Source organism: Strigops habroptila, chromosome 2, assembly GCF_004027225.2.
Source record: "Strigops habroptila isolate Jane chromosome 2, bStrHab1.2.pri, whole genome shotgun sequence".
Taxonomy (NCBI): Eukaryota; Metazoa; Chordata; class Aves; order Psittaciformes; family Psittacidae; genus Strigops; species Strigops habroptila.
In genome coordinates, this window is record NC_044278.2 from 43,898,812 (window position 1) to 43,923,198 (window position 24,387).

A 24,387-nucleotide genomic window follows, 5' to 3' on the forward strand; every position below is an offset into this window, starting at 1 on the left:
GATTTCGGTTTAAGTAAGGAGTCAATTGATCATGAAAAAAAAGCCTACTCTTTCTGTGGAACAGTGGAATATATGGCACCAGAAGTCGTTAATAGACGAGGTCATACACAGAGTGCAGACTGGTGGTCTTTTGGTGTCTTAATGGTAGGTTTCTGGTAATGCAAATGATAGCAAAACTGTGCTTTGCAAGGTTTGGTGAAACAAATCAAACATTGAACTCTAAGGTGAGCTGTCAATGAATTCTAACTACAAAAGAAGTCTAAATTATATGAAATTAATAACAATACCACAGAGTCTGGGTCCAGAACATGGGCTAGGTCTCATATCAACACCAACAATATGCCATCTTTTTGTTATCGTTGAATTGAAATACTATGCATCTATTGTAGCTTGAATGTTAGAGAGTAAAGTACACAGGAAAAATACTATCTCTTCCAAGGCAGGGAAGAAATTTAGATCCAAATTTTAAATCTGAATTTATTCTCAAGTGGAAAAAAATGAGTGGTAACTTTCTAATTAGTCTTCAGTGTTATTGCAACTCAATGAATTAATGACTGCTGTTGCTCTCCCACATCAAAATAATCTAAATGGCTCTGAGCTGATATAGGGATATAATTGCTCAGTTGCTTACAGTGTTTCTGCAAGGAGTTAACTTCTATGAAGTTGCAGGGTAGGGGGAAATAATGTGTCAATCAAATATGGCTTTGGAAAAGAAAAAATAGATCATGTTTGATATTTTAGGAACGCTGAATGGCTTTTAATATTTATAATCTTTGTGTGCCTTTTTGACATAAAGGTTAAATAATTGTATTTGTAAAGGAAATGTTTGTTTCTTACTGCTTCTGCTACATATGACTGTAACAGTACAACTAACATATGCACTTTGTCGTGAGGACTCTTGTGTCTGAAAATAAGTCATCCTGTCACCTTTTAATCATCTAGAATGCTGTTGTGCTCTGAAAACTGACTATGTAAAAGTAGCACCTGGTAACTAAATTCACTTCAGGCAAACACACACACACACACCCCCCCTCCAAGTGCACATTTTACCAGTAAGAACACAATTAAAAGATCACAATTAAAAGATAACTAGCGTAGTTGCAGAAAATTTGTTGTTGATAACACAAACATAGTTAACTTCAGCTTTACTTTATAAAGCTGTAAAACATAACTTTGTGTTTATAAAGTATGGATGTTAAAACTGAAAATTGCTGAAGGATGTTAGATGTGACTGGTATAGCTTTCACAGTTTAAGTGTACAGCATTTTAAACACTTTGGCTTCTACTTTGAATACAAAAATACAACCTTAAAAAGCAAATTCTCAAATTAGTATATGGAATACAACACAGTTTTCTCTGGCACATTTTGGTTGCTTGCATTTCTTGTTTGCATGGTAATTTTTATAGACAATCTGTATATATCCACTCTTAAATCATTCTTAATTAGAATCTGTGTTGATTGAGAATTCAAGTGGTTGTTGGTGTGGTATAAGTACACAGTATCTAGATTGAACAGAAGTTATAGCACAGAAACAGAAAATAGCAAGATATCTCAACAAATCATTTGGCCTCTCTTCTCCTGCTGCTAGACACTATGTATGTTTAAACCATCCTTGAGAATTATATTCCAAATTGTCCTTTAAAATTATGACTGTTTTAAGGGATGCCAGATATCTGAAAACATGAATTTAAAAGTTTTCAGAAGCATTATGTATTTGTTGAGGTACTCTCCTGATGAAATAAAAGATGGTAACTAGGGAAGAATAGAAGCTTTGTTGGCTTTAGAATAGAAGCCAATGTTGGCTTATTCTTAAAGTACTATTGGCCTATTGATTTTGGAATATAGTATTTGGGGGGGGGGGCACACACAGAGAACACGTATGCTGAGTTATTAACATAAGTGACAAATAGGAGCTTGGTAAAGAAACTTTTTATTTCAAGCAAGTGTAAGTGAAACATACTGCACTACAGATGTACCTTTAGAAAAGTTTTTTTTGTAAGTAAAATTTGTGAGAGTCATTCTAAACTAAAAACAAACATAAGAGAAATTTTTTTATAGTTTTGGCTTCTGTCTTTCATCTTCCTGACAACTGTCTTAAGAATTGTTAAAAGCAGGGTTTTTTCATGTTGGATTATATTAAATTTAAAATATAAGTGTATATATATAAAAATTTAAAAAGTGTCTGGCAGTAGTGAAGAGTTGGCATCTGTTATTCTCTGGATACTTCATAAGGTAGTAAGAAATTTTTTGTAAGTAAAATTTGTGAGAGTCATTCTAAACTAAAAACAAACATAAGAGAAATTTTTTTATAGTTTTGGCTTCTGTCTTTCATCTTCCTGACAACTGTCTTAAGAATTGTTAAAAGCAGGGTTTTTTCATGTTGGATTATATTAAATTTAAAATATAAGTGTATATATATAAAAATTTAAAAAGTGTCTGGCAGTAGTGAAGAGTTGGCATCTGTTATTCTCTGGATACTTCATAAGGTAGTAAGAAATTTTCAATTTTATTTTAATAAGGAGTTTTAAAGAATGCTGTTAGTGCCACTTAATGCTCTTACTGTAGATGTAAGAATGCTACAGTCACAAGTTGTTCATTCAAGTTATCCATGGATATTTTTAATGCTTACAAGGCTGAATGTTTGAGTGGTACCAGAAAAGAGGGGAATAAAGGATACCTTGTGGTCAGGATGATTTAAGTTTGCATGAGCTGTTCAGGTGGTTCCTTTATCATTATTTTAATGGCTTTAAAGGTATGCTGTGAAAATTCATTAAACTGAATTGTTTCGTAATTCTTAAACCAAAAATTGGGATTTCTGCCTCAGACTGGTGGCTGCTGTGACTGCTGCCAGACTACTTTCACTTCCTCATTTAGATCTGGAAACCCTGCAGTACACTGCAGCCCAAAGGAAGTGCCTTTATATTTAACTATTTTTACTCAGTCGCTTTCAGAACAAATCAGTATTTTACCAGTGTCTGTTGCCTACTACCAGGCACTGTAGAATGTGCATGCACGTACTGTGTAGCTCTTACATCTTCCTTCAGGCTTTATTTCCTCTGTATGCATACAGTAACCACTTTTCATCATGCATGTCTTTGTCAATCAACTAACCTCCTTCCCCTTTCCAATGAAGGCTATGTACATGCCAATTTTAAAACTTCTGACTTTTTAAAGTATCTCTGCATGAGGAGAAATCATCACTAACTTTTGAAAGGGGAGTCTTTTTCCCCTGCCCCCCACTCTTAAAAACTAAAATGCAGTTATGTAGATCAAGTCTTCCAAGAATTAACATTTTGGGAAGGAACAGAACACAGAACGTTGTAGTCTAAATTGTTCAGATAAAAGCATGTAAAGCAAGTTATCAATATAGGAAAATATTTCGCAGCTTTAAAAATGGCAAAGGCTGCTTAATGTTCATAGTAATTTAAATTGTACAATGAGAAGTTGTTTTGCACAGGCTTGATTGTTAACATGCATGAATTTTGGAAGGTTTAAGATGCTAAGTAGTTTTGACAAAAATTAGATTTTGTCGAGGTAATGTAATTGATGAAAGTTTTACTCTATACAGTTTGAAATGCTCACTGGTACTCTACCTTTCCAAGGGAAAGACAGAAAAGAAACCATGACTATGATTCTCAAGTGAGTACACTCTTATTTATATATCTCATCAGGTATTCTACAGGAATGCCCTCCGGGCTGCAATATCTAATTTCTACTCTTCCCTCATTTCCAAAGGTACTGGTAAATCCTCACTCCCTATTCCATACTATTAATTCCCTTTGCTGCCTATCTAATTTGCCTTTCTATTCCTCCCCCATACCAGGTACAAAGAATTTCATAGCAGCTCTTTAATCTTTAATAGCTTCTCCCACCATGTGATCTTTCCCATCTTATTTACATAATGTTTTTTAACTTTCTTATCCTTTTTGACAACCTGTGCATTTTTAACTTGTTGGTTTTTGGTTTAGGGTTTTGGTTTGTGGGTGGTTTTTGGGAGCGTTTTTTTCTTTTGGTGGTGTGTTTTTTTTGTTGTTGTTTTGGGGGTTTTGGTTTGGTTTTTTTGCTTTGGTTTTTTTGGGGTTTTTTTTTGGTTTTTTGAGAAAGTATTTTCTCTCCTTATCCTTCTCTACCTTACCGGCTCCTCACCCTACTTTTTTGTAATACTGGTGCTGCCAACAACTTGCTTCCCTGATACTTCCCATATTTGCTAAAGTGCATCCTCTCTTATGTACTCCTCTATGACTCGCCCAAGCTCCAATTTTCCCCTTTGCTATTTCCAGTATAGATTTTGTATTAGCTATATTGTGAAAATTGTTTTCCTTCATGCAGTTAATGTTCCTGCTTTTGCTAATGAAGGCCTGCTTTTTTTCCTTGCTGATCCCCTACATATTCTCTGAACTAATACAACCTATGACATAATTGTCCTGCTTTTGGGACTGTAGCCTAACACTGTGCAAACAACTGTTTCCTCATATCATAGTTTCACTTCTCTTTTTCCATCCATTTTTTACTAATACCATTTCCCGCCCCCCCCTCCCCATGGAAGCTCATAAGACTCTTTTAGTTTTCTGCTTCATAGTTTGTCATTGTTCTTAGTCCTGTTAGCACTTGTCTACCTACATATTGAAGCCAGCATTTCTTTTGCATCAACAGCCTGTTTTGAAAAGTAAATATATGTAATTCTTCCATATTTTTTCTAAGTAATTAGAATGTGGAAACCACTAGAAAACAAACTCTTTCTTGCTTTTGCTTTCATAGTGCGTATACGTTATGTTATTCTTTACACTTGTTTTTCTTCCTCATATTTGCAAATGTATTTAGTTTCTTCTGCTGCCTCAACACCATGCTAATTCAAATCATGTTGTGATTATAGAATGTTTTTAACTAAAAGGATCTATCTGCTCACAGCTAGCATAAACTCCTTATGACCATCTCCTATTTACAAGAAGCTAGTCTGAGATAGTTCCACTACACTCTCACTTATTTCAGGAGTCATGAGTTTTTTTCTGTGCATGTCACACGAGTCACACCTTTCTCTTCTTTCGTCTGCCTGCATGACTCCACTCTGTTCCTTAACAGTGTTTCCACTGCTGATACAAAAGTCTTTTGGTCCGCTGTGTAGAATGTCCTTCTTGCATCTCTGCAGTTAATTGACATTCATAGTCATTTATAGTCCAGAGAGTGGTGGTGAATGGAGTTAAATCCACTTGGTGGCTGGTCACAAGTGGTGTCTCCAGGGCTCAGCATTGGGGCCAGGTTTCTTTAGTATCTTTATCCATGATCTGGATGAGGGGATTGAGTGCACCCTCAGTAAGTTTGCAGATGACGCTATGTTGGATGGGAGTGTCGATCTGCTGGAGGATAGGAAGGCTCTGCAGAGGGATCTGGACAGGCTGGATCGTTGGGCTCAGGTAAATGACACGAGGTTCAACAAGGCTCAGTGCTGAGTCCTGCACTTGGGTCATAACAACCCCATGCAGTGCTACAGGCTTGGGAGTGGCTGGAAAGCTGCCCAGCAGAAAAGGACCTGGCGTGCTGGTCAGCAGCCGGATGAATATCAGCCAGCTTGTGCCCAGGTGGCCAAGAAGGCCAACAGCATCATGGCTGGTATTAGAACTAATGTGGCCAGCAGGACTAGGGAAACGATCATTCCCCGTACTTGGTGCTGGTGAGGCCGCACCTCGAATACTGTGTTCAGTTTTAGGCCCCTCATGACAAGAAAGACAGGGAGATGCTGGAGCAGGTCCAAAGAAAGACAACAAAACTGGTGAAGGGTCTGGAGCACAAGTCTTATGGGGAGCAGCTGAGGGAACTGGGGGGGGTTTAGCCTGGAGAAAAGGAGCTCAAAGGAAACCTTATCACCGTCTTGCAACTACCTGAAAGGAGGTTGTAGTGAGGGGGGTGTTTGATCTCTTCTCCCAACTAACAAGCAATAGGACAAGAGGAAATGGCCTCAAGCTGCACTGGGGGAGGTTTAGATTGGACATTAGGAAAAAATTCTTCACTGAAAGAGTTTTCAAGCACTGAACAAGCTGTCCAGGGAAGTGGCTGAGCCGCCATCCGTGGAGGTATTTAAAAGATGTGTAGATGTGGCACTCAGGGACATGGTTTAGTGATGGACTTGGTAGTGTTGGGTTAATGGTTGGACTCAATGATCTTAAAGGTCTTCTCCAACCTAAACTATTCTATAATTTCAGATTTTATCTGAGCATGTATCTCTTAATTACCTTTCCAACTTTTTTCTTTTCTCATCTTCTAGTCGTTGTAATTGCTGTTAGTTTCAGAGAGTTGCTAAAAATGTGGTATGAAGTAAAGAATTTTTACCCCTGTTTTAATGTTCTTTACACTTACAATTATTACATACATATAAATCTATTTTGCTGTTCGTAACACAAACAGCTGAAAAACAGAAGGTATTTTAAAGTCTTCTGATACGCTCGCATTTTTGTCTAGCCCCGTAAGGATGGCAATGTTTTCTTTTTATTTTCTGTATTCTAGTAAAAGTACTATATTTCTCCTTAAATTTTTCATAAAATTGTTTAAAATGGACAGGTGTGCATACAAATTCATATTGTGTGTCATTTACGATATATTGCTTTTCTTAGCTTTCTTTCCTGAAAATCTACAGAAAGTGTATTTGTCTTACAACACATGTTTTTCTGGGCCCTTTATTTCTCACATCATTACCAAGACAAGTTTCTGTTTATTTTTGTGTGTTTTATCTAAAACTGAGAAACTCTGCAATTTGAAGAAATTGTAGTTTGCAGCAGTAACATTAACTTATTAAAGTATCTTTTCCTCTTTACTGAAGAGGAATGCCTTCATATAAAATTTTGTCTTCATCCATCAGGAATGTCAGAAGAAAATTGCTGTCACTCATGTAGTTGTATAAACTAAGAACTGAGGACCTGGCAATCGCCTTTTCTTCTGCCGTGTCACATGGCCAGTAAAGGATTTTGTGAAATGTGCTCCTTCGTGATAGAAAAAGAGCAATGACAGTCTTAATTGTGATTTGCACAAGGGCCTCCAATTCACTCCACTGTAGACTGCAGTACATACCAGTCCTCTAGAATTTCTTCTACATATTCTGTTTCTGTTCATTGAGTCATTTCTCTGTAAGATTAATTGCAGCTATGTTTTTGGCCTGGTTTTAGATTTTTCAAAGCAGTTGACCTCTCATGCTGAACCTCCAGGGCTGTATCCTACTGTTGGGGCTGTTTTGGATTATAATAGGACAAAGATTTCCACCCTCTCCAGCACTGTCCTATCATATTCAGATGTCTTTTCTCTATCCTTCAGTAACATTGTAAATGGTACCATTGTGTTTCTCAAGACAATGCGTTCCTTGCTGCCTTCTTACAGCTCTGTGATACTTTGCTGTGAGCAGAAATGACATCAAGTGAACATGCAATGAAATCACTGCATATAAAGTGCAGGAGTAAGAGTTCAGCTGCTAGTGGCACATTGCAATTGGGGAAGCATTGGATGGCCAACTCACTGCCGACTCCACTCCATTGGTGGTTTTGATCTGCCTGTAGAGTGTTATTGAAGAGCTCAAAGAAGGCGAAGTATTTCAGAATTCTCACACACACACACTCGGCCCTGGCTTCTTTAATGCTGAAAGGAATAGAAAATTTAGTAAATTTTAGTTTTAAAGTAATGAATAGTGAATCAATGGCAATATGTATGCACTTGCTGAAGTGACAGGAAGGTGACATCTACAAGTAGCTGGAACACAAGCCAAATCATGTCTTCTGGTTGAAACACTGAGAAAGCTTGTGTCACGAATTCTTACAGAAAAATACAAGCTACAGATTAAGTAAGAGATGGAAAGGATGTACCCATGCTTACCGTTACCATGTTCATAAGAAAAAGTGGGAGGATGGAGGCTCAACATTAAATGGAGAGGAGAAAAATATGGTGAGGATTACAAAACAAAATTAAATGACCGAACTACAAAAACTTAAGTTTAAAAATTCAAAACTGGCAAGTTTTAAAGTAATATTTAAAGGGGGGAGGACGGGAGAAAGAAAAGAGATGATCTTTTTCTCTCTCTTTTTTTTTTTTTTGTTAACCTGCTAATCTTGCAAGATCTGTCGTACCTTAATAGAAATTCTACATTCTAGCTTAGGTTTCCTGTTGTTTTCTTAAGTGTTCTTGCTGTATGTCATAGTATTCTAGTGTTCTTACCCCTTCTAAAATGTCTATTTATCTTATTGTCAGAATGGATTTTCTTGTTTGGTGTCATTTGGTAATAACTGGACTTGAAAGTGGATAAAAGCATATTACTAAAATTTACAAGTTGGTAAACTGTTATCCTGTAACTATTATCCACGTTTTTTACCACCTCTTCCTCTACTTAAGTTCCTCAGTCATTACTGAAAATATTATATTACTCAAAATGAGGGGGGGTTAAAAAAAAAAAATAAATTACAGGTTTTCATGACTGACAGCACTTTTGCTCCGCTTCTGATGTCTGAAGGCAATTTCTCAATGATGCTTTTTTTGTTTGATATGGATTTGTTGAATGACAAAGGAAAGGGGGAATGCAGAGTTAATTCTTACTTAAATACGTTTGTATGCTATTAATTATTTTTGTTCTATAGGGCCAAACTTGGAATGCCCCAGTTCTTGAGTCTCGAAGCACAGAGTCTTCTGCGAATGCTCTTCAAAAGAAACCCAGCGAACAGATTAGGTAAAGTGTTTAGCAGAATATTTTAAGTTTAATGAAAATCTTGGTAGCATCAGTGATCATTAAACTGACTAAATGTACAGTTTATTGTGTAAAATAGGTTTTGAAGTAAGAACATAGTTTGCCTGTTTGCTCTTCTAATGATCAACAAAATATTATCACTTCTGCTAGCCATACATCTAAAATTAATGCAGAAGAAATAACAAATATAATTTTGCTTGTCATTCTTTTGACCAAGAAGAAAATAATTTATGGACATTTTTCTTCTTTTATAAAAGGAGCGGGTCCAGATGGAGTTGAAGAAATTAAGAGGCATGCATTCTTTTCCAAAATAGATTGGAATGTGAGTATCTAGTTAAAAATCAATTTAGTAAATTTCTCTAAGTGTTCGGTGATGTCGTATAACTGTTTAATTCATGCTGGCTTATGCCTTCTCTTCAGAAATTGTACAGGAGAGAAATTCATCCCCCTTTTAAACCTGCAACTGGCAGACCTGAAGATACATTTTATTTTGACCCTGAGTTTACAGCAAAAACTCCAAAAGGTAAAAGGAGAAGAATTAAACAATGTACATATTCAAAAATTAGAGATATTGTTCCTGTTCAGCATATGTCAAGTGTCGTCTTGTTCTAGGTGTTGCTGGGCTAAGTGAATGCTCACAAACAAGTATTCCATAGTTCATAAAAGTTTTTGCTGTCTTTGGTGTAAATATATCATAAGGGAAAACTGAGTTGTCCTATGGCAAAAATCAAGTACTCCTCAGCAACAAAACATAACCTAAGTTCAATTTTCTTATCTAAGTAATCTCTTTTTTAATTTAAAAAAAAAAAAAAAGAGGTTATCTGCATCTGTATCTGTTTAAAAGCTATGTTTTGTGCCTTCACTTAATTCTTGATGGTGACTCTACATACTATGCATATGTAGAAGCTGAGTCATTTCAGACTTCAGGTGGCAAATTTGCTGTTTCAGTGCAATCTGTCTCTGCATAGTTTTACACTGATCTTTTCAAAATATGATAGAAATTTTTGTCTTTACAAATTCAGGGTGTTATCAAAATTTGAGTACTACTACTTCATAGATATATGCTTCTACATGTAAATATTTTCTGCAAAGTAATGTTTTTTCTGTAATAAAATATTGACTGACAGCAATAGCTTTGTAGTCATTAATCATCAGTTGTGTTTCTAGATGCTATCTGCAAAGCAATGCAGTAATTATTTATATTTTGGTCCTCAGAAACACTTTCTGCAAATTCCAGTTTCTGTGTACTTTATAGCATAAAGCTGTAGTTTGCTTTTCAGAGTAGACATGATCTCATTTCAACATTTTAAAAACTCTGCTTGTAAGTAGGTGATGTGTTTTTCAGATTCGCCTGGTATCCCACCTAGTGCTAATGCGCATCAGCTGTTTCGGGGATTTAGTTTTGTAGCTATTGCATCAGATGATGAAAGCCAAGCAATGCAGACAGTTGGAGTACATTCAATTGTCCAGGTGAGTACATGTGCTTAAAAAAAGGTTAATAGAGCAGTATTGCTGTCTCTTGGTGGGGGGATTGTTTCCTTTATCACAGAACGAAGTAACATGACAAAGTCATTATCAGCTTTATACAAGAGAAGTAAAGATCAGATTGTATTATCAAAACAAAACCTCTGAAAGTGCAGGACCTATTTAATTACTGAATAGCCACAGGTGTGATTAGGACTTAGACTCTCAAATGAAAACATTCTACCATCTATACTTTATTAACTCTTTAGTATCAAGCCACAATTGTAAGGTGGAAGGGAATAACAGGCATCATGGTCTTTCTTCACCCATGCATGAAAATATCAGTTGATTCCTGTAGTGCAGTAGGAGGCATAGGAGTACAATGGTGAATTTTATCTGGCTGTTTTATATTGCTTTGCCTTTGGAACCCATGACCCAGAACATATTTTTCCCCTCCCAAGCCACTTAATGTGCTAATCTCTGATATTTTGTGACTAATTCCAGTGTATCATACAGCTCAAAGTTACGCTATGCACACAAGCTTTGGCTTCCTAGCAGTATTAGAATGACTCCTATACTGTCTCCTGTATTAATAATTGTGAGATTGTCACTTTTAGTGGCCTCATGGAGTCACTATTCTTATATATTATATTACTGCCAGTACCCCTTATTTTTGGATAACAAGCCTTTGGTTAGGTAGTTTTATGTCAGACAAGAAAGGTGGATCTCATGCTAGAAGTGAGGAGAGGCATGCCTTGTTTCCTTATGAGACTGAGGTCATTCTAAAAGCATGCTTTAGGACTGGAGAGTGTACAGTCAGCAGGTCAAAAAACAGATGAACATACAGGAAAGAAAACTGGAAGACCTCTACAAAAACTGTATTTCTACCTCCTCTTTCTGCTTTTAATAATTCTAATTACCAAGGAAGACTGAGTTGTGAAAAGCAACTGGTGATATAAATGTATTGAAAACTTCATGGTGTATAGGTAGGAATAAAAATGCTCTATGACTGGGTTTATTTCTATCACTGCAAGGATATTTTGAAAATGCCTGAGAAAATACAAAAAAATACTTGGACCATGAATATCTCTTCTATTTTTTAATCCTCTCATTATGTCTAGAATATTTGTAACATGCTTGTTTGTATACATTACCTGTTCCATGTGTAGTAAACCATTACATTTCAAGGGGTTTTAGATCCTTTTTTATTCTAAAGAAGCTGCCTGATTTGGTACCTGCATCAGAAGGACATTTGGTCCTGAAGTCTTGCTAAAAGTTTCTGCAAGCTTTTCTCTACTCCTCCTTTCCCACATAGTTTTGTGGATGAAATTCTCTTTGTATATGGTTTCCTTCTCTTGTAAAGGTCTCCTTCTCTGCCACCTTTCCTCTGTGCCCCTCTACCACTTCCTCACTCCTATTTCCTCTTTTCTGTGCTGCAGGATATCCAGATGGTTTCCTGCAAATGCTTTGCATCCTTTGCACAAACTCCTTATACTAGAACACCATTTCCTTCCCTTACAAGAGTGAACACTTGTCCTTCTTTCAGCTTTTTATTTCTGTGAAAGGATTTCTGACTGCCATTCCCTGCAATTTCCAGTTAATCTGATTCTATTCAGTATGTCTGAATTTTCCAGCTGGCATTCATCTATTCAGATAATAGAAATAGTGATGCCTTTTTACCATTATTTTATCATGTAGTCTCCCAATCTGCTTTGTTTTGGACATTCATTCAGGGCCAGATTGGACAGAGGCCATGAGCATGGTCTAGTGTGAGGCGTCCCTTCCCATGGCAAGGGGGTCGGAACTAGATGATCTTAAGTTCCAACCCTAACTATTGGAACTTAATAGTTCCTTTCCAACCCTAACTATTCTATGATTCTATCTTTAATAAATCAGTAAATGGAAAAATCATGTTGTCAGTTTCTAAAATACAGTGTACGATACTTACAATGTGTCTAATATATCATTTATCTCATACTAATATCAAACAGAAGGTAGTGGCTATTTAGGCCACTTTGTACAGCCATCAGTTTAAAATTCAATGCAAATCAATAGGAATTCAGAAACTTACTTTTAATATAAAGTTCAGTTATATATTTAGAATATTCATCAATTGATAATGTTATTTTGGTAGCAGCTGCACAGGAACAGCATTCAGTTTACTGATGGATATGAAGTAAAGGAAGATATTGGAGTTGGGTCTTACTCTATCTGCAAGAGATGTATTCATAAAGCTTCAAACATGGAATATGCTGTAAAGGTAATTAATTTGTTATAAAACACACTGCAGGGTATCATTAATTTATTTGCCATTAAGAACATAACAAATAAGATTTTTTTCTTTATGGTAAAAAAAATTTCAGACGCAAATGTGAATTATACTAATCAATCAAATAGAATATTCACTGAATATACTATTCACCAGATAGAATATATAAATTTTCATACAGAATTGTTGTGTGTTTTGTTATCTATATGCTGATTTAGGTGGTGGAAAGCAATCTTCAGTCTACGAAATATCTATGTAAGTATGGTAAAACTGTTGGGAGTTACGTGACTGCTTCTAGAAGGAAACGTACTATGAAAAACATATAACTTCATAATTCTTTAAATGTGAAATTGATTATTTTTATTTAAACATAGCTACATATAGTTTTATTGCTTCCAAAGTAGATTCAGGTAGCTAGGAGTTCGTAACAGTGCTAAAGTCTGGTATACTTTCGAGAATAAACTTCATTTTGTCTTTGCTTGGTAGTTTTTAACAAGGTTTCTAATGTTGTTTTAATGTTATTCTGTCAGGCTTTTTAGGACTACTTTGAAGGCATTAAATTCTTAATTGAAATCGGTGGAGGTCCCCAAAGTGGAATTACAAGTTTTTTGTCTTTCTGTGTAACGCTGTAGGGCTGAATGGTTACTAGGAAAGCAGGAGTATGGATTAGCAGACTTTAAGGGTGGAGAGGGGAGAAAAAAAGGAAAAAAATATTTAAATCCCATGTCCTGAGGCAGTTCTCTTTGAGAACCGTCAACGGTTTACTATTTAAATATGTAAAATGGGAAGAAAAATTAAGTATGTATTGCTATATCCTTGTACGGGTTGTCTACTGGAAACCCTCCAATGTCAGTTTGGTAGTTACATAGTTGCCTTTGGTTCTGACCAGGAACAGATTTTACTTCTGTACTTGCAATTCAAAGTAATTTCTTGAAACTGGAAGAAAGTACTTGCATAGCTATTAATTCCCTAAGCCATAACATTTATTGTGAACATTGTCTCGCTTTTCTGTTGTCTCTGTGGCTTTTTTCCCCTCAAGGAATCATGAAAGAAGAATAAGGTGATCAGTGGCCAATGTGTTAGGATAGTACTGGTAGCAGTAAGGGCTTAAGGAGGTCAAGAGGAAGAAGGGGGTAAGGCAGAGATGGAGAATACATTAGAGAAAATTCTACAGTTCAGAAGGAGAGGAAAGAAAAGAGTTAAGAATGCTTTTTAAGTAGAGCAAAATAATATTTTGCTTGTTTGCACAGGGAGAACTTCAGAGCCTGACAGCTAGCATCCAGAGGTTCAAATGAACTTTTATAATGGAATGCTAATCTGAATTAACTCTCAGAATTTTTTCCTTTTTATTTTTGGTTCCCTTACTCTTCTGCTTTGTCTTTTCCTGCACTAAATATTTCTTTGAGATTAACTTTTTTAAAATCAGCTCATTAGCATCGTCAAACCAGTAACTCATGTCAAATTAGGAACTGAAGTCTTATCTACTGAACAGCCTTGCATTATTTATCACAGCGTGCAGGATTAGATCGCTTATCCTCCAAAACTGTTTTCAGCTGAGAGATTTTTTGGTTTTCCATGTTTTTCCAACATTTTTTGCTTTGCCTTGCTGTTAAAATTTAACAAACTTTGTTTTGGTTATAATCCATGCCCTTTACCAACAATAAATATTGCTTATCTGTTTATGCTAGTAAGCACACCAAAGTGTTACACTGTATAATATTCACAAAAATAATTATGCCTATGTATCTATTTACTCCTATAGATTATTGACAAGAGTAAAAGAGATCCAACAGAGGAGATTGAAATCCTACTGCGCTATGGACAGCATCCAAATATTATAACCCTAAAAGATGTAAGTAGGGTGTTAAAAGACATCCTTTAGTGTACGATAATTGCATATCACTTTCTAATTTGAGAAATTACTAACTACATTTTAGATTTATGTGCTTGGATTTCAGTATTTAAAAATAAAACAATGTCCTAATGCAATTTATTCAACAAAATCCAATTTTTCACTGAGATGTCTCATTGTTATCTTTTAAAGACACTTATATTTTGATACAACGTACTCCTAAATCAAAAAATTTATCATTTGTAAATCCCAGCACAGAAATAATTCATATAATGTTGGCTATATTTTTAAAGGAACAACAAAGTTTTTTTGATTGCTTAGTTAACCGTGTATCTACTTCTATTTAGTCAAAAGCAATTTTAAAGTTCTATAAAGTTACGTAACTGAGGACTCATTGTTAGCACAATACCCAAAGTAATTTTCATGGACAGTAACGAGTATTACTATGTAGTGGACAAAATCTTTTCATGGTCATCAGTTTTCTTTACCTTTATCTGGTCTTTCTATGAAGATTGCTTAGATAATTTTTTTCGTTTATTATTTGCCCTGACCATGAAAACACTTTGAGCATAAAAAGCAAAGAATAATCTAAATTAGAAGAGGCTTTTCATAGTGAACAGTAAATTCTGATGATCTGACAGAAAAAGAAAATTGTCTTTCTCTCCTTGATTATGCATTAAAGAGGATTAAAAATTAAAAAGGCATGTGCTTAATGACTGACTTAGTCTGCAGCAAAGTATTCTGGTCCCCAAAAGCTAACCTCAAGCAAAAGAGCTAACCATTTCCAGGAGGCTGAGCTCAGCTGAGGTGAGATTCTCAGACATTTTGAAGTCATAAATACTGTGAAGATGAGTACTCAAGAACTATGCCTAAGTTCTTCTCCTGCCTTCACCTTACCAATATCATATATTTTGTCCCTTTCTTGAGAAAGTAAGTCAGATATACAAGGGAGCCCACCATGGAGCATACCTTATGGCAGCTAGATATCATAATTACAGTCCCATTTCCTGTTTGTTCTGCTTCACACGGTTGGACAGTAAAGCTACCTGAAAGCAACTGTGCTAACACGGAACTTGCCTCAGCATTTACTTTGCTTTTAGTGCTGCATGCTAGGTTTATGTGTTACTTTAATTTGTATAGATGTTACGTCATTTAAGCAGGAAGACAAACATAACGAATGTGAGTACTTACCTGAACTTTAGCATTATGAATATTTTACACTGAGAACAGAGAAACTCAGGCAGCCTTGAAAGTTGCCACACATGCTGAATTATTTTACTTTGTAATTAATTCTTCATCATCGGTTATCTCCCAGAAGGAGCCATCTTTCATTCACACCTACAGTAATACACAAGTAGCAAAAGGAGACTAAAAAATAAAAAAGCCTTAAGTCTATAGAGGAAGAAGGACAGTAGGCTGTCATTCTCACTTCTACTTCCAATCAGTTTCCCAAACGGGGTTTATGGAAGCAAAAACACTGGTTTTTGCCCAGTGTAAGGCAAAAGGTATAGGATTCATATGCAAAAGAAACTTGTATAATATTCACTACTGTAAGAATTTGACATTGTTTGAAGTTTTCATTGTCCTAATATAGATGCATGGGGCAGATTGCTTGCATATCCCACAATACAGTGATGTGCTATTACAATTTCAGAGAAAAAAAATAAAAAGTACTTGACTTTCAGGCATCAAACTCATCAAGAGCACTGTGTATTATTATACAAATAATATAGCCTGTATTTCCCAGTTGATTTGACTCAATTTTTCATTCAATTCCATAACAAAATTTAAATGTTTCTATTTTGAAATACAAAATTAAAATGTTTCAGCATTTAAGTGGATGTCTTTGAAAATTACAGTTCTGCAAGAAGTACTTTCTTTTCCTGTATTCAAAAAATAAATGCAGTAATATTTGAATTTAACTTACAATGGAAATTTTCATTCTTGCTCTCTCTTTTTATGTAATTTAATTCTGAAGGTGTTTGGATTGAAACAATGGATATTTAAAAGCCCAAATTCTTCCTGCAGTGCACAGTCCTCTGGGGTTTTTCCTTCTGATTGTTATCAGTGGTCTTTTTCAGTTACGCACTATATAAACAAAAGAAGGAGCTATATTGTGCTAAATCAGATGTCCTTCTTATCCAATATCCTGCCTCTGACAGTGGCCATTAGTGAATGCTTAGGAAACAGTGTAAGAGCGGAAGAAGCACACAGCTTCCAACAAACCTTTACCTAGAAACTTCCTGTGCCAGACCATTATATGTATTTTACCCTTTTTTACCTATTAGTTACTGTTCTGTAAAAGAACTTTTGTCCTTTTTTAAAGTTATTTAAAGCATTGGCTGAAAAATCTTTTCAGAAGCATTTTAGAAACTTGAATACAGTATCTTATTTCCCTGCCCAAGTGCTTATTTATGAGTTCAAAATGCCTAATATCTATGTGAAATCTTATTTCATTTTGCAAAAACCATGTTTTCTTTCTCCATTACATTTTGTTCATATGCCTAGATCTGTTCCTCACTATAGTTTCTTCCAGTTTGCCTGGTAGAGAACACATACTGACTGATCTTTGGCATGTGACAGGAGTTAATTTTTAAAACTAGCATCACATTTATGATACTGTGCACCTCACTGCGAAGAAAACCTCGGAAGTATCTATAAACTGCAAACAACTAAATTGATAATAACATTAGAGAAATCAGGGCAAGGGGAGTGGTTTGTTTGGCATGGGTTTGGTTTTTGTTTGGATTTTGTGGGGTTCTGGGGGTGGTTTGTTGGTTTGTGTTTGGTTTTTGGCAGGCAGGTAGGACCAGCAAGGGGTAGCAGATAAAACAACCACCATACGCAAGTTTTGCTTGAATGCCCCCTGCAGTAATGAGATGCGTGTGCTCTGCCATGTCAAATTTCCTCATGCTATACCTGGATTAGAAGGAGCATGCCTGTTAAAAAATCTAAAATGCCAGTTTAGTATCTACAATTAGATAATTCTGCTTTTTTAATACTGTATAATATTTAAAGTCTTAATACAAACACATATAGATGATCAGTTATTTTTGTTTCATGGTGGGAAAAACTGTTGTCAGATGAGAACATAGAAAAGCATCATGCGTTCCTCTCCTTAACATCATAAGCTTGTAAAGCCTATAGAATTATTTCTTTAATACTCTTCCTCTTTTTTATTTGGTGAGAAAATAAATCCTTCTAAGCTTAGAACTTCAGAAGCCTGTATTTCTCAGGTACCATAAGACATGGAAATTGGGATAAAAACTCTTTTTGGGTTTTTTCTTCTCTTATTTTCTTGTAATTTAGTTGATATCTATTCATAAATTTATTTTACTACAACTTGGATAATTGTTTCTACTTAAATAAACTAACTAGTTTTTATTTCACATGTATTATTGAAGAGAACAATTGCAACATCATCATAAAAAATAGGTTGACATAGTAACAGGGAACAGAGTCTGTAAAAGGTTTCACTAAAGCAGGAACTACTTTCTGGATTAAGTTAAAACCCCAAGAAATTGCAACTGAAATGAAGTGCTTAGGTATACCTTAAAACACGTTTTGGTATATTTCAGTCTGTAGTGCCCCCTGGTGATAATATAAATAATTCTCAATTATTGTTTCCCTGGAAGATAAAAGCCAAGCAAATTAAGCCATTTTCCATAACTAAAAGGGCTAAAATATACATATTTTATTAATTTTAGACTTTGTTATATGCTTTATGTGCAGAGTAATGTGTAAGTTGTAGGCTTTTTTCATAGCAACTTTGTATACATTAACTTCAGTGTCCATAGAGGCTATTTGAAGTGAACTTAGTATTTTTGGGTTTGGGTTCTTGTTTGGTTTTTTTTGTCTGACTTTTCAGTTGAAATGATCTCTGTTCATATTTATAATTTTGTGTAATAATTGCTCCTAGAATTAGCTCTGGTTTTTCCTTAATTAAACTAGTTTCCATTTATTACTACTTTTTAGTTTCTCCCATGTGTAGTTCAGTTTGTTTCAGTAAAACTGTGGGGAAATCTATATGTTATTCATCTGGGGGTTTTATTTCTTTAAACATTTACATGCCAGTATGGGAAAGAATAATTGAAGAAAACAGCTTGCGGGTGCACCTGCACTATCTCTGTGCATTCCATAAGAAGATAGCAGAGAATAAATATTTTGAAGTATAATCTTTATGTATTTTTTGCAGGTGTACGATGATGGAAAACACGTATATGTAGTAACAGAACTTATGAAAGGAGGAGAACTGCTGGATAAAATTCTTAGGCAAAAATTTTTCTCAGAACGAGAAGCTAGTGCTGTTCTGTTCACAATAACAAAAACAGTTGAATATCTCCACACGCAAGGGGTAAGTTCTCATCTCAGACACAACGCTTAGAGGTGTTAATATTCTTCTCTTTCAGAAGAACAAACTCACATCTTGATATGTTCTTCTGTGTGGTAACTGAGTAATTTTTGGTAAGTAATTACACTGCAGCAGGAATTTTTGTTGAAATTAAAACATTCCTCATCATGTGAAGATCTCCAGATAATGGAGATGATGCAACTGTGTCTGTTGTCCTTCATGCGGTCTGTCAGCAGTTCTGTGGAATATGCATATAATGACTAATAGAGAGGATATGAGAGGAAGTTAGCCAGGAAGAAGTGCAAGGACCAGTGCTGCTGCTTAGCCATGGGACCTTACGTAATTCCAACCCCATCCTGTGACACACCTTGAAAATTTATTTTCCATCTATCACATCTTGGAGCAGAATATTTCTGCATGCTGATAGATGATTGAGTCTGCTAAGCAAAAACATGATGCTAAAAAATAAAGAACTGAAACATCCTACATATTGGTTTGTTCTCCTCTTTGCTCTAAAATAAAGTTTCAAAATATCAATACAATCTAAACAATCCGACATCTTTTCAAAATTTACCTGTGGGAAAACAGTACAGGAACATATTTTCTTTATTCTTTGACATGAACATTTTGATTGCTTAGGAATTAGTGTTTGAATTTGATCAAGATTGTACAACTGAACAAGTCGAGCAGACTGGTTCTAGAAACAGTCTGCCAGATCCCCAGCTCTGCCGCTTCCGTTGCCTACCATACCTCTTCCTTTCTACCCTTTTTAGGATCTATTAAAAAAAAAAAAAAATTAAAACCACCAACAAGAATAAAACAGGTTTTTTTCTTCTGCCTCTCATAGCAGTAAAGGATTTCATTTATTTTCATTTATTTTATTTATTACTTAGAGAAAAAGAATTCTAATCTATCTAAATGCCAAAAAAAATGAGGGCCATCAGGAGCCAGTTCTGTCATACACTGACATCTCAAGCCAGGATGTTTCCTTTAAAATCTACCCAACTCAAATTCTTTAATATCATTTGTATATTTCAGTTTACAAGATGCTTATCTCCATAATTTTAAGTATTTATTTTGTTAAATCTGGAATTGCAAAGTATTTGCATGATGAAAAAGCCTCTACTAAAGAGACTTACTGTATTAAATGGCCTTACAATGTGCAGAACCTCTGCAGTCTTTTACTTCTTGGTCTTAGATTGCTTTTTTCAAACACTGCTAGCTTTGTGGAGGAGTGCATAGAGCTTCTGATTCTGCACATCACTCGCAGAAGTTTTGGGGTGTCTTCTTGTTCTAATGTGATTACCTTCTTAAAACATTTCACCACTATCTCTTGCATTCAAATGTAACCCCGCAAAAGCTGTGTTTTAATATTAATCAAATACTTTGGACAATCAGGAAGATAAAGGCCTTCACAGCAGGTCTATTTAAATATTTAAAAGAAGACATTTAGATCAACTCTACTGTCTAGAATATATACCCTTTTCTTTCCAGAGTGCAAAGACTACGGAGGCTTTAGGCTAATTTGTCTTGTGAAGAAAATGTAACAAGTCATCTGATTTCAAAGACTGGCCTTGTGAATTCCAGGTTTTATGAAGGCTTACTATAACACAGCTTCAAATAAGATCAGATTAATCCTGCCAGAACTTTGGCAGCTTCTGCAGTTTTTGTCAAGCATTTTACATCTTAAGCCTCTACAAAATAGCCACTTGGGAACCACTATAGGGTTTTTTCTTTGACATGCCAATTCATTAGGAAAATACCTTTTTGCTATTCTGTTGGTTTTTGGCAGAACTGCATTAAAATTCATCCTTAATTAGGTTTTAAATGTTTGCACTTAGATTAATTCAGATTATCTGAATGAAGAGAATGGAATATAGAGGGTTGCTCCAGCAGTAACTAGCGTGTTGTTATGCAGCAGAGTGGCGCAAGAGCAGCTACAGACATCCATGACTCCAAAATATACTACTAGCCAAAGGTTGTGATTTAAAGAACCTCGTAGGTATGCATGTTAAAATAAGAAATACATATATTCACCCACTAGAACTAGACATCTGGAATCATCTGTACAAATAAATTAGGGGAGAGTGAAATGTCTGCATGGGGCTTTATAATTAGAGTTTCCAAGTTAGAACACTAGTACTCTAGACACCACTGAGCATCAGAATACTGTAGCTGATATTAGAAGCTGAAAATCTGCAAAGTGGTTGCTGATGGGACATTTGAAATTAGGTAGCAGAATTGAGAATTATAAAACCTTTCATATGTTTATTGTATTTAGTGGTTTGTTTTATTTTTTTCTAGGTTGTTCATAGAGACCTGAAGCCTAGCAATATTCTTTATGTCGATGAATCTGGTAATCCAGAATCAATTCGAATTTGTGATTTTGGCTTTGCAAAACAACTACGAGCAGAAAATGGTCTTCTGATGACTCCATGTTACACGGCAAATTTTGTTGCACCAGAGGTAAATACCAGGATAGCTTATATGCCTTGGTTTATTTTGGTGGGGTTTTTTTGCTAGTTAGATATTTGCTCCATTCTTGTGTAACACATGAAATCACTTTGTAAACATTAACAATTTGAAATCTCACTATTTGTGGCATAATCAAAGCATTTCTAAGCATTTTTTACTTCAGAAAAAAATATTTGTCTCCCTCAGGTTTTAAAGAGGCAAGGTTATGATGCTGCATGTGACATATGGAGCCTTGGAGTTCTACTTTATACCATGCTGACTGGGTAAGGGTAATTTTAGTTTGCTGTAGAATAGCAAACCAATATAAACAAAAAATAATAAATGCAGGCACACTGTTGAAGATGTTTCTATTAAGGCACTGATTAGTCTCAACTTTGGCTTCAGTAGGGGTAGCATATGCTTTGCCTCTAGCAGAAGCCACGTTTGCAGGGACTGATGTGAACAGTTCTTGGCTTCTCATGTCTCATCTATTTTCGGGGTTTAATTTCTGCTTTATGGTGATTTAGGAGTAAGAACTGATTGTTTCATCTGAAACTTAGCTGATTAAGCAGCGTATATGTTGAAGGAAATATACGCTGCAAATATAATTGCAATGCATGGAAGCATGATTGCAAAATTCAGCCACTGGATAGTTTGAAGAGAGGCACTTAGGATATAATAAGTGCAACAGAAGTGCATTTATATATGCAACAGAAATTAATTGTATAAAATATGATGAATAATAAATTCAAGTATAGTTCCACAAGTTCAAAAGATAGTTGCTATTGCACCCGCCAAATAGATTATCTTTTTATGATGGATTATTCAGATGACCACTTTGGTCGAGAGTTAATATCATCAGAGATATTTTGGCATTTTAAAATAAATAAGCGACAAACATACTTGGTTTGAAATACATCTGTCTTTTTGGTTGTGGGTATTCTGGCAGCAGCAGCAAGAACGCTTATAGTAAAGCAAGGAAAATTGCTGCACCTGCCTTCCTCTAGTATCAAACCAGCGTTTATTCTTTTTCAGCCTCTTCATAGTATCTTCATATTTAATTTTATAACAGCTTGTTTTATTACTTCACTAAAATGTGAAGGCTTAAAGAATACTTTCTGTAATTCAGGAACTACCAGTACTTAGACTGCTATAGGAAAAAATTTGGTTTTCATACCAAATATAGAGGGAATGCATGCACTAAGAACAGATCTGTAGTCAGTGCTATGAATTTTCATATGTTAAGAATAATTTTTTTACAGCTATTTGACTATCTTTTGACTATATTTATGTTGAATTCACTGCATATTATGATCAGATTTATAACAACTATAGAGGTCCAGATTATGGAAGTTAACATTGAACTTGTTTGATTAAATAGCTACACTCCTTTTGCAAATGGTCCTGATGATACCCCAGAGGAGATTTTGGCCCGAATAGGTAGTGGAAAGTTCTCTCTCAGCGGTGGTTATTGGAATACCGTTTCAGAAACAGCTAAGGCAAGTATATTTGCTTTGTCATTTGTGGGGTGAGAAATGGGTTGCAGTGTAACATGTTGCTTATAATGTATATGTTGTATCATGTATGACTGGGTAAAAATAATGATACTAGAAGTTTGTTTCCTGTTTATGATCCTTTCACATTTCAACAGTCCCTTGCATGTAGGATGAAAAACAGGTGTGCCTTATACTATAGCAGTTAACAACTGTCCTTAGAAATATAGTGTATTTTATCAGCATTTGCACAATCGCCCATAATGAGAAATGCTGTAATTAAAATTCAAGTGGAAGCATAACATTCAAAAATCATACAGATAATCTAAATCAGGATAATGAAAATATTATGATAATTACCATGTGCTCCACTGATTGAGGCTAGAAAAATAGTTTTTCACATTTTTCTGTTGGGTCAGTTCTTCAGAGTTACCCAGAACAGTTTATCTCATACTCTTTCATTAGGATTGAGCAGCTTATTCTTTTAAGTAAGAACGTTGTTTTTAAGTAAGAACTTAAGGATGTCATATCTACTTAAAAAAAAAACAAAACAAAACAAAAAAAAAACAAAAAAAACAAAAACAAAAAAAAAAATCAAAAACAAAAATCACAAAAAAAAAAACCACCACACACACAAGAAAACCCCCCACAAAAACCAAAACCACAATCACCAACCAGTGAAGTATTATATTTTCTTTTTACTACATTTGTATGAAGTAAAAATTTTAAACAACTTTTTTGAGGGGAGAGGAGGGGAGTACATTTTTTTCATTCAATTGTCTCTAAACTAAAGTGTGTAATATCCTTTATTCCCCTTTTGTGAAGGAGCCGTAAAGTCCTAAAGTTTTTACAAAAAATCATTTACATACGTTGTGCTCTTCCTTGCTGCTTGATTTGTGATGTGCTTTCTAATGTACTGTTCTCATAATTCAACCATTTTCCCACAAATCGTGTCATTCATTTGATTGGACAAATCAACCTGTTAGAATAACATGTTTACACTAATCTGGTAGCATTGGCTTTTTCTTCCTTCAGGGCCATTCTTTTCAGTTGTACTTGGGAGTCTAGAATGAACAAAAAACTTACCAGCTATGAAAAAAGAAATCTTAGATTCCTTTTTAATAATATCTTTGTGTTCAAATTCTTATTTGAATTACAAAAGTGTTTTATATGAAAATGTCCAGTATTGCTAATGTAACCGAAATTATCTTAGATCCAGATTTAGTCAGCTGTGTTTCTCTACAAGTAATTACTTAATGTAGAAATGTTATTTATGCTTTACCCTTACTGACTGACATCTAAAGGCACCTATAAAATATTGTGCTGCTGTATAAATTTGTTTTCAACATTTTATGTGTTGTATGCATTTCTCACTACCGTAAATTCAAAAGGATAAAATAGAAGTTGAAAAGGTGGTAGAAAATGATGTACCAAAACAAAAGTGTGTATCTCACCAAATGTTGAGAGCCATTTCCATGTAAAGAGAGTAAATAGAATATGGTGTTTCATCTCAGCAGAGCTGAGTGACGTGACTGACAAACAAGATCTTACATTTATGGCCAGCAGGAATACTAAAATTCAACCTTCAACTTTCACAGGTTGAAAGCTTACTAGACACTGGGAACTCATGCAGAGGAAAGGATCATCATTATTTTCTTTACTGTTCTTTTTCCCATATTCATTCCCCACATATCTGTTATTTGTCATCGTTAAAAATTAAATACCGATATAGTGGGGCCTCTATTCTAGCCCAGTGTGCATATTTTGATGTTTGTGTATTTTGCCTCACT

At 35.1% G+C, this 24,387-nt stretch overlaps 1 protein-coding gene across 4 annotated transcripts in view; it reads left to right on the forward strand.

Moving 5' to 3' along the window:
- The window catches only part of RPS6KA3 (ribosomal protein S6 kinase A3), a 77,273-nt gene that overhangs the window by 47,280 nt on the left and 5,606 nt on the right, over window positions 1–24,387 (forward strand). For 3 of the 4 annotated variants that reach the window (XM_030476097.1, XM_030476096.1, XM_030476099.1), the window contains 12 exons: window positions 2–144; window positions 3,570–3,640; window positions 8,608–8,696; window positions 8,972–9,036; window positions 9,135–9,237; window positions 10,060–10,184; window positions 12,313–12,438; window positions 14,210–14,299; window positions 18,495–18,653; window positions 20,955–21,116; window positions 21,312–21,388; window positions 22,486–22,603. In XM_030476097.1, coding sequence (XP_030331957.1) covers window positions 2–144; window positions 3,570–3,640; window positions 8,608–8,696; window positions 8,972–9,036; window positions 9,135–9,237; window positions 10,060–10,184; window positions 12,313–12,438; window positions 14,210–14,299; window positions 18,495–18,653; window positions 20,955–21,116; window positions 21,312–21,388; window positions 22,486–22,603 — 1,328 coding nt within the window. The remainder of the gene's footprint in view (window position 1; window positions 145–3,569; window positions 3,641–8,607; window positions 8,697–8,971; window positions 9,037–9,134; window positions 9,238–10,059; window positions 10,185–12,312; window positions 12,439–14,209; window positions 14,300–18,494; window positions 18,654–20,954; window positions 21,117–21,311; window positions 21,389–22,485; window positions 22,604–24,387) is intronic. The other variant, XM_030476098.1, reaches the window with a different exon arrangement.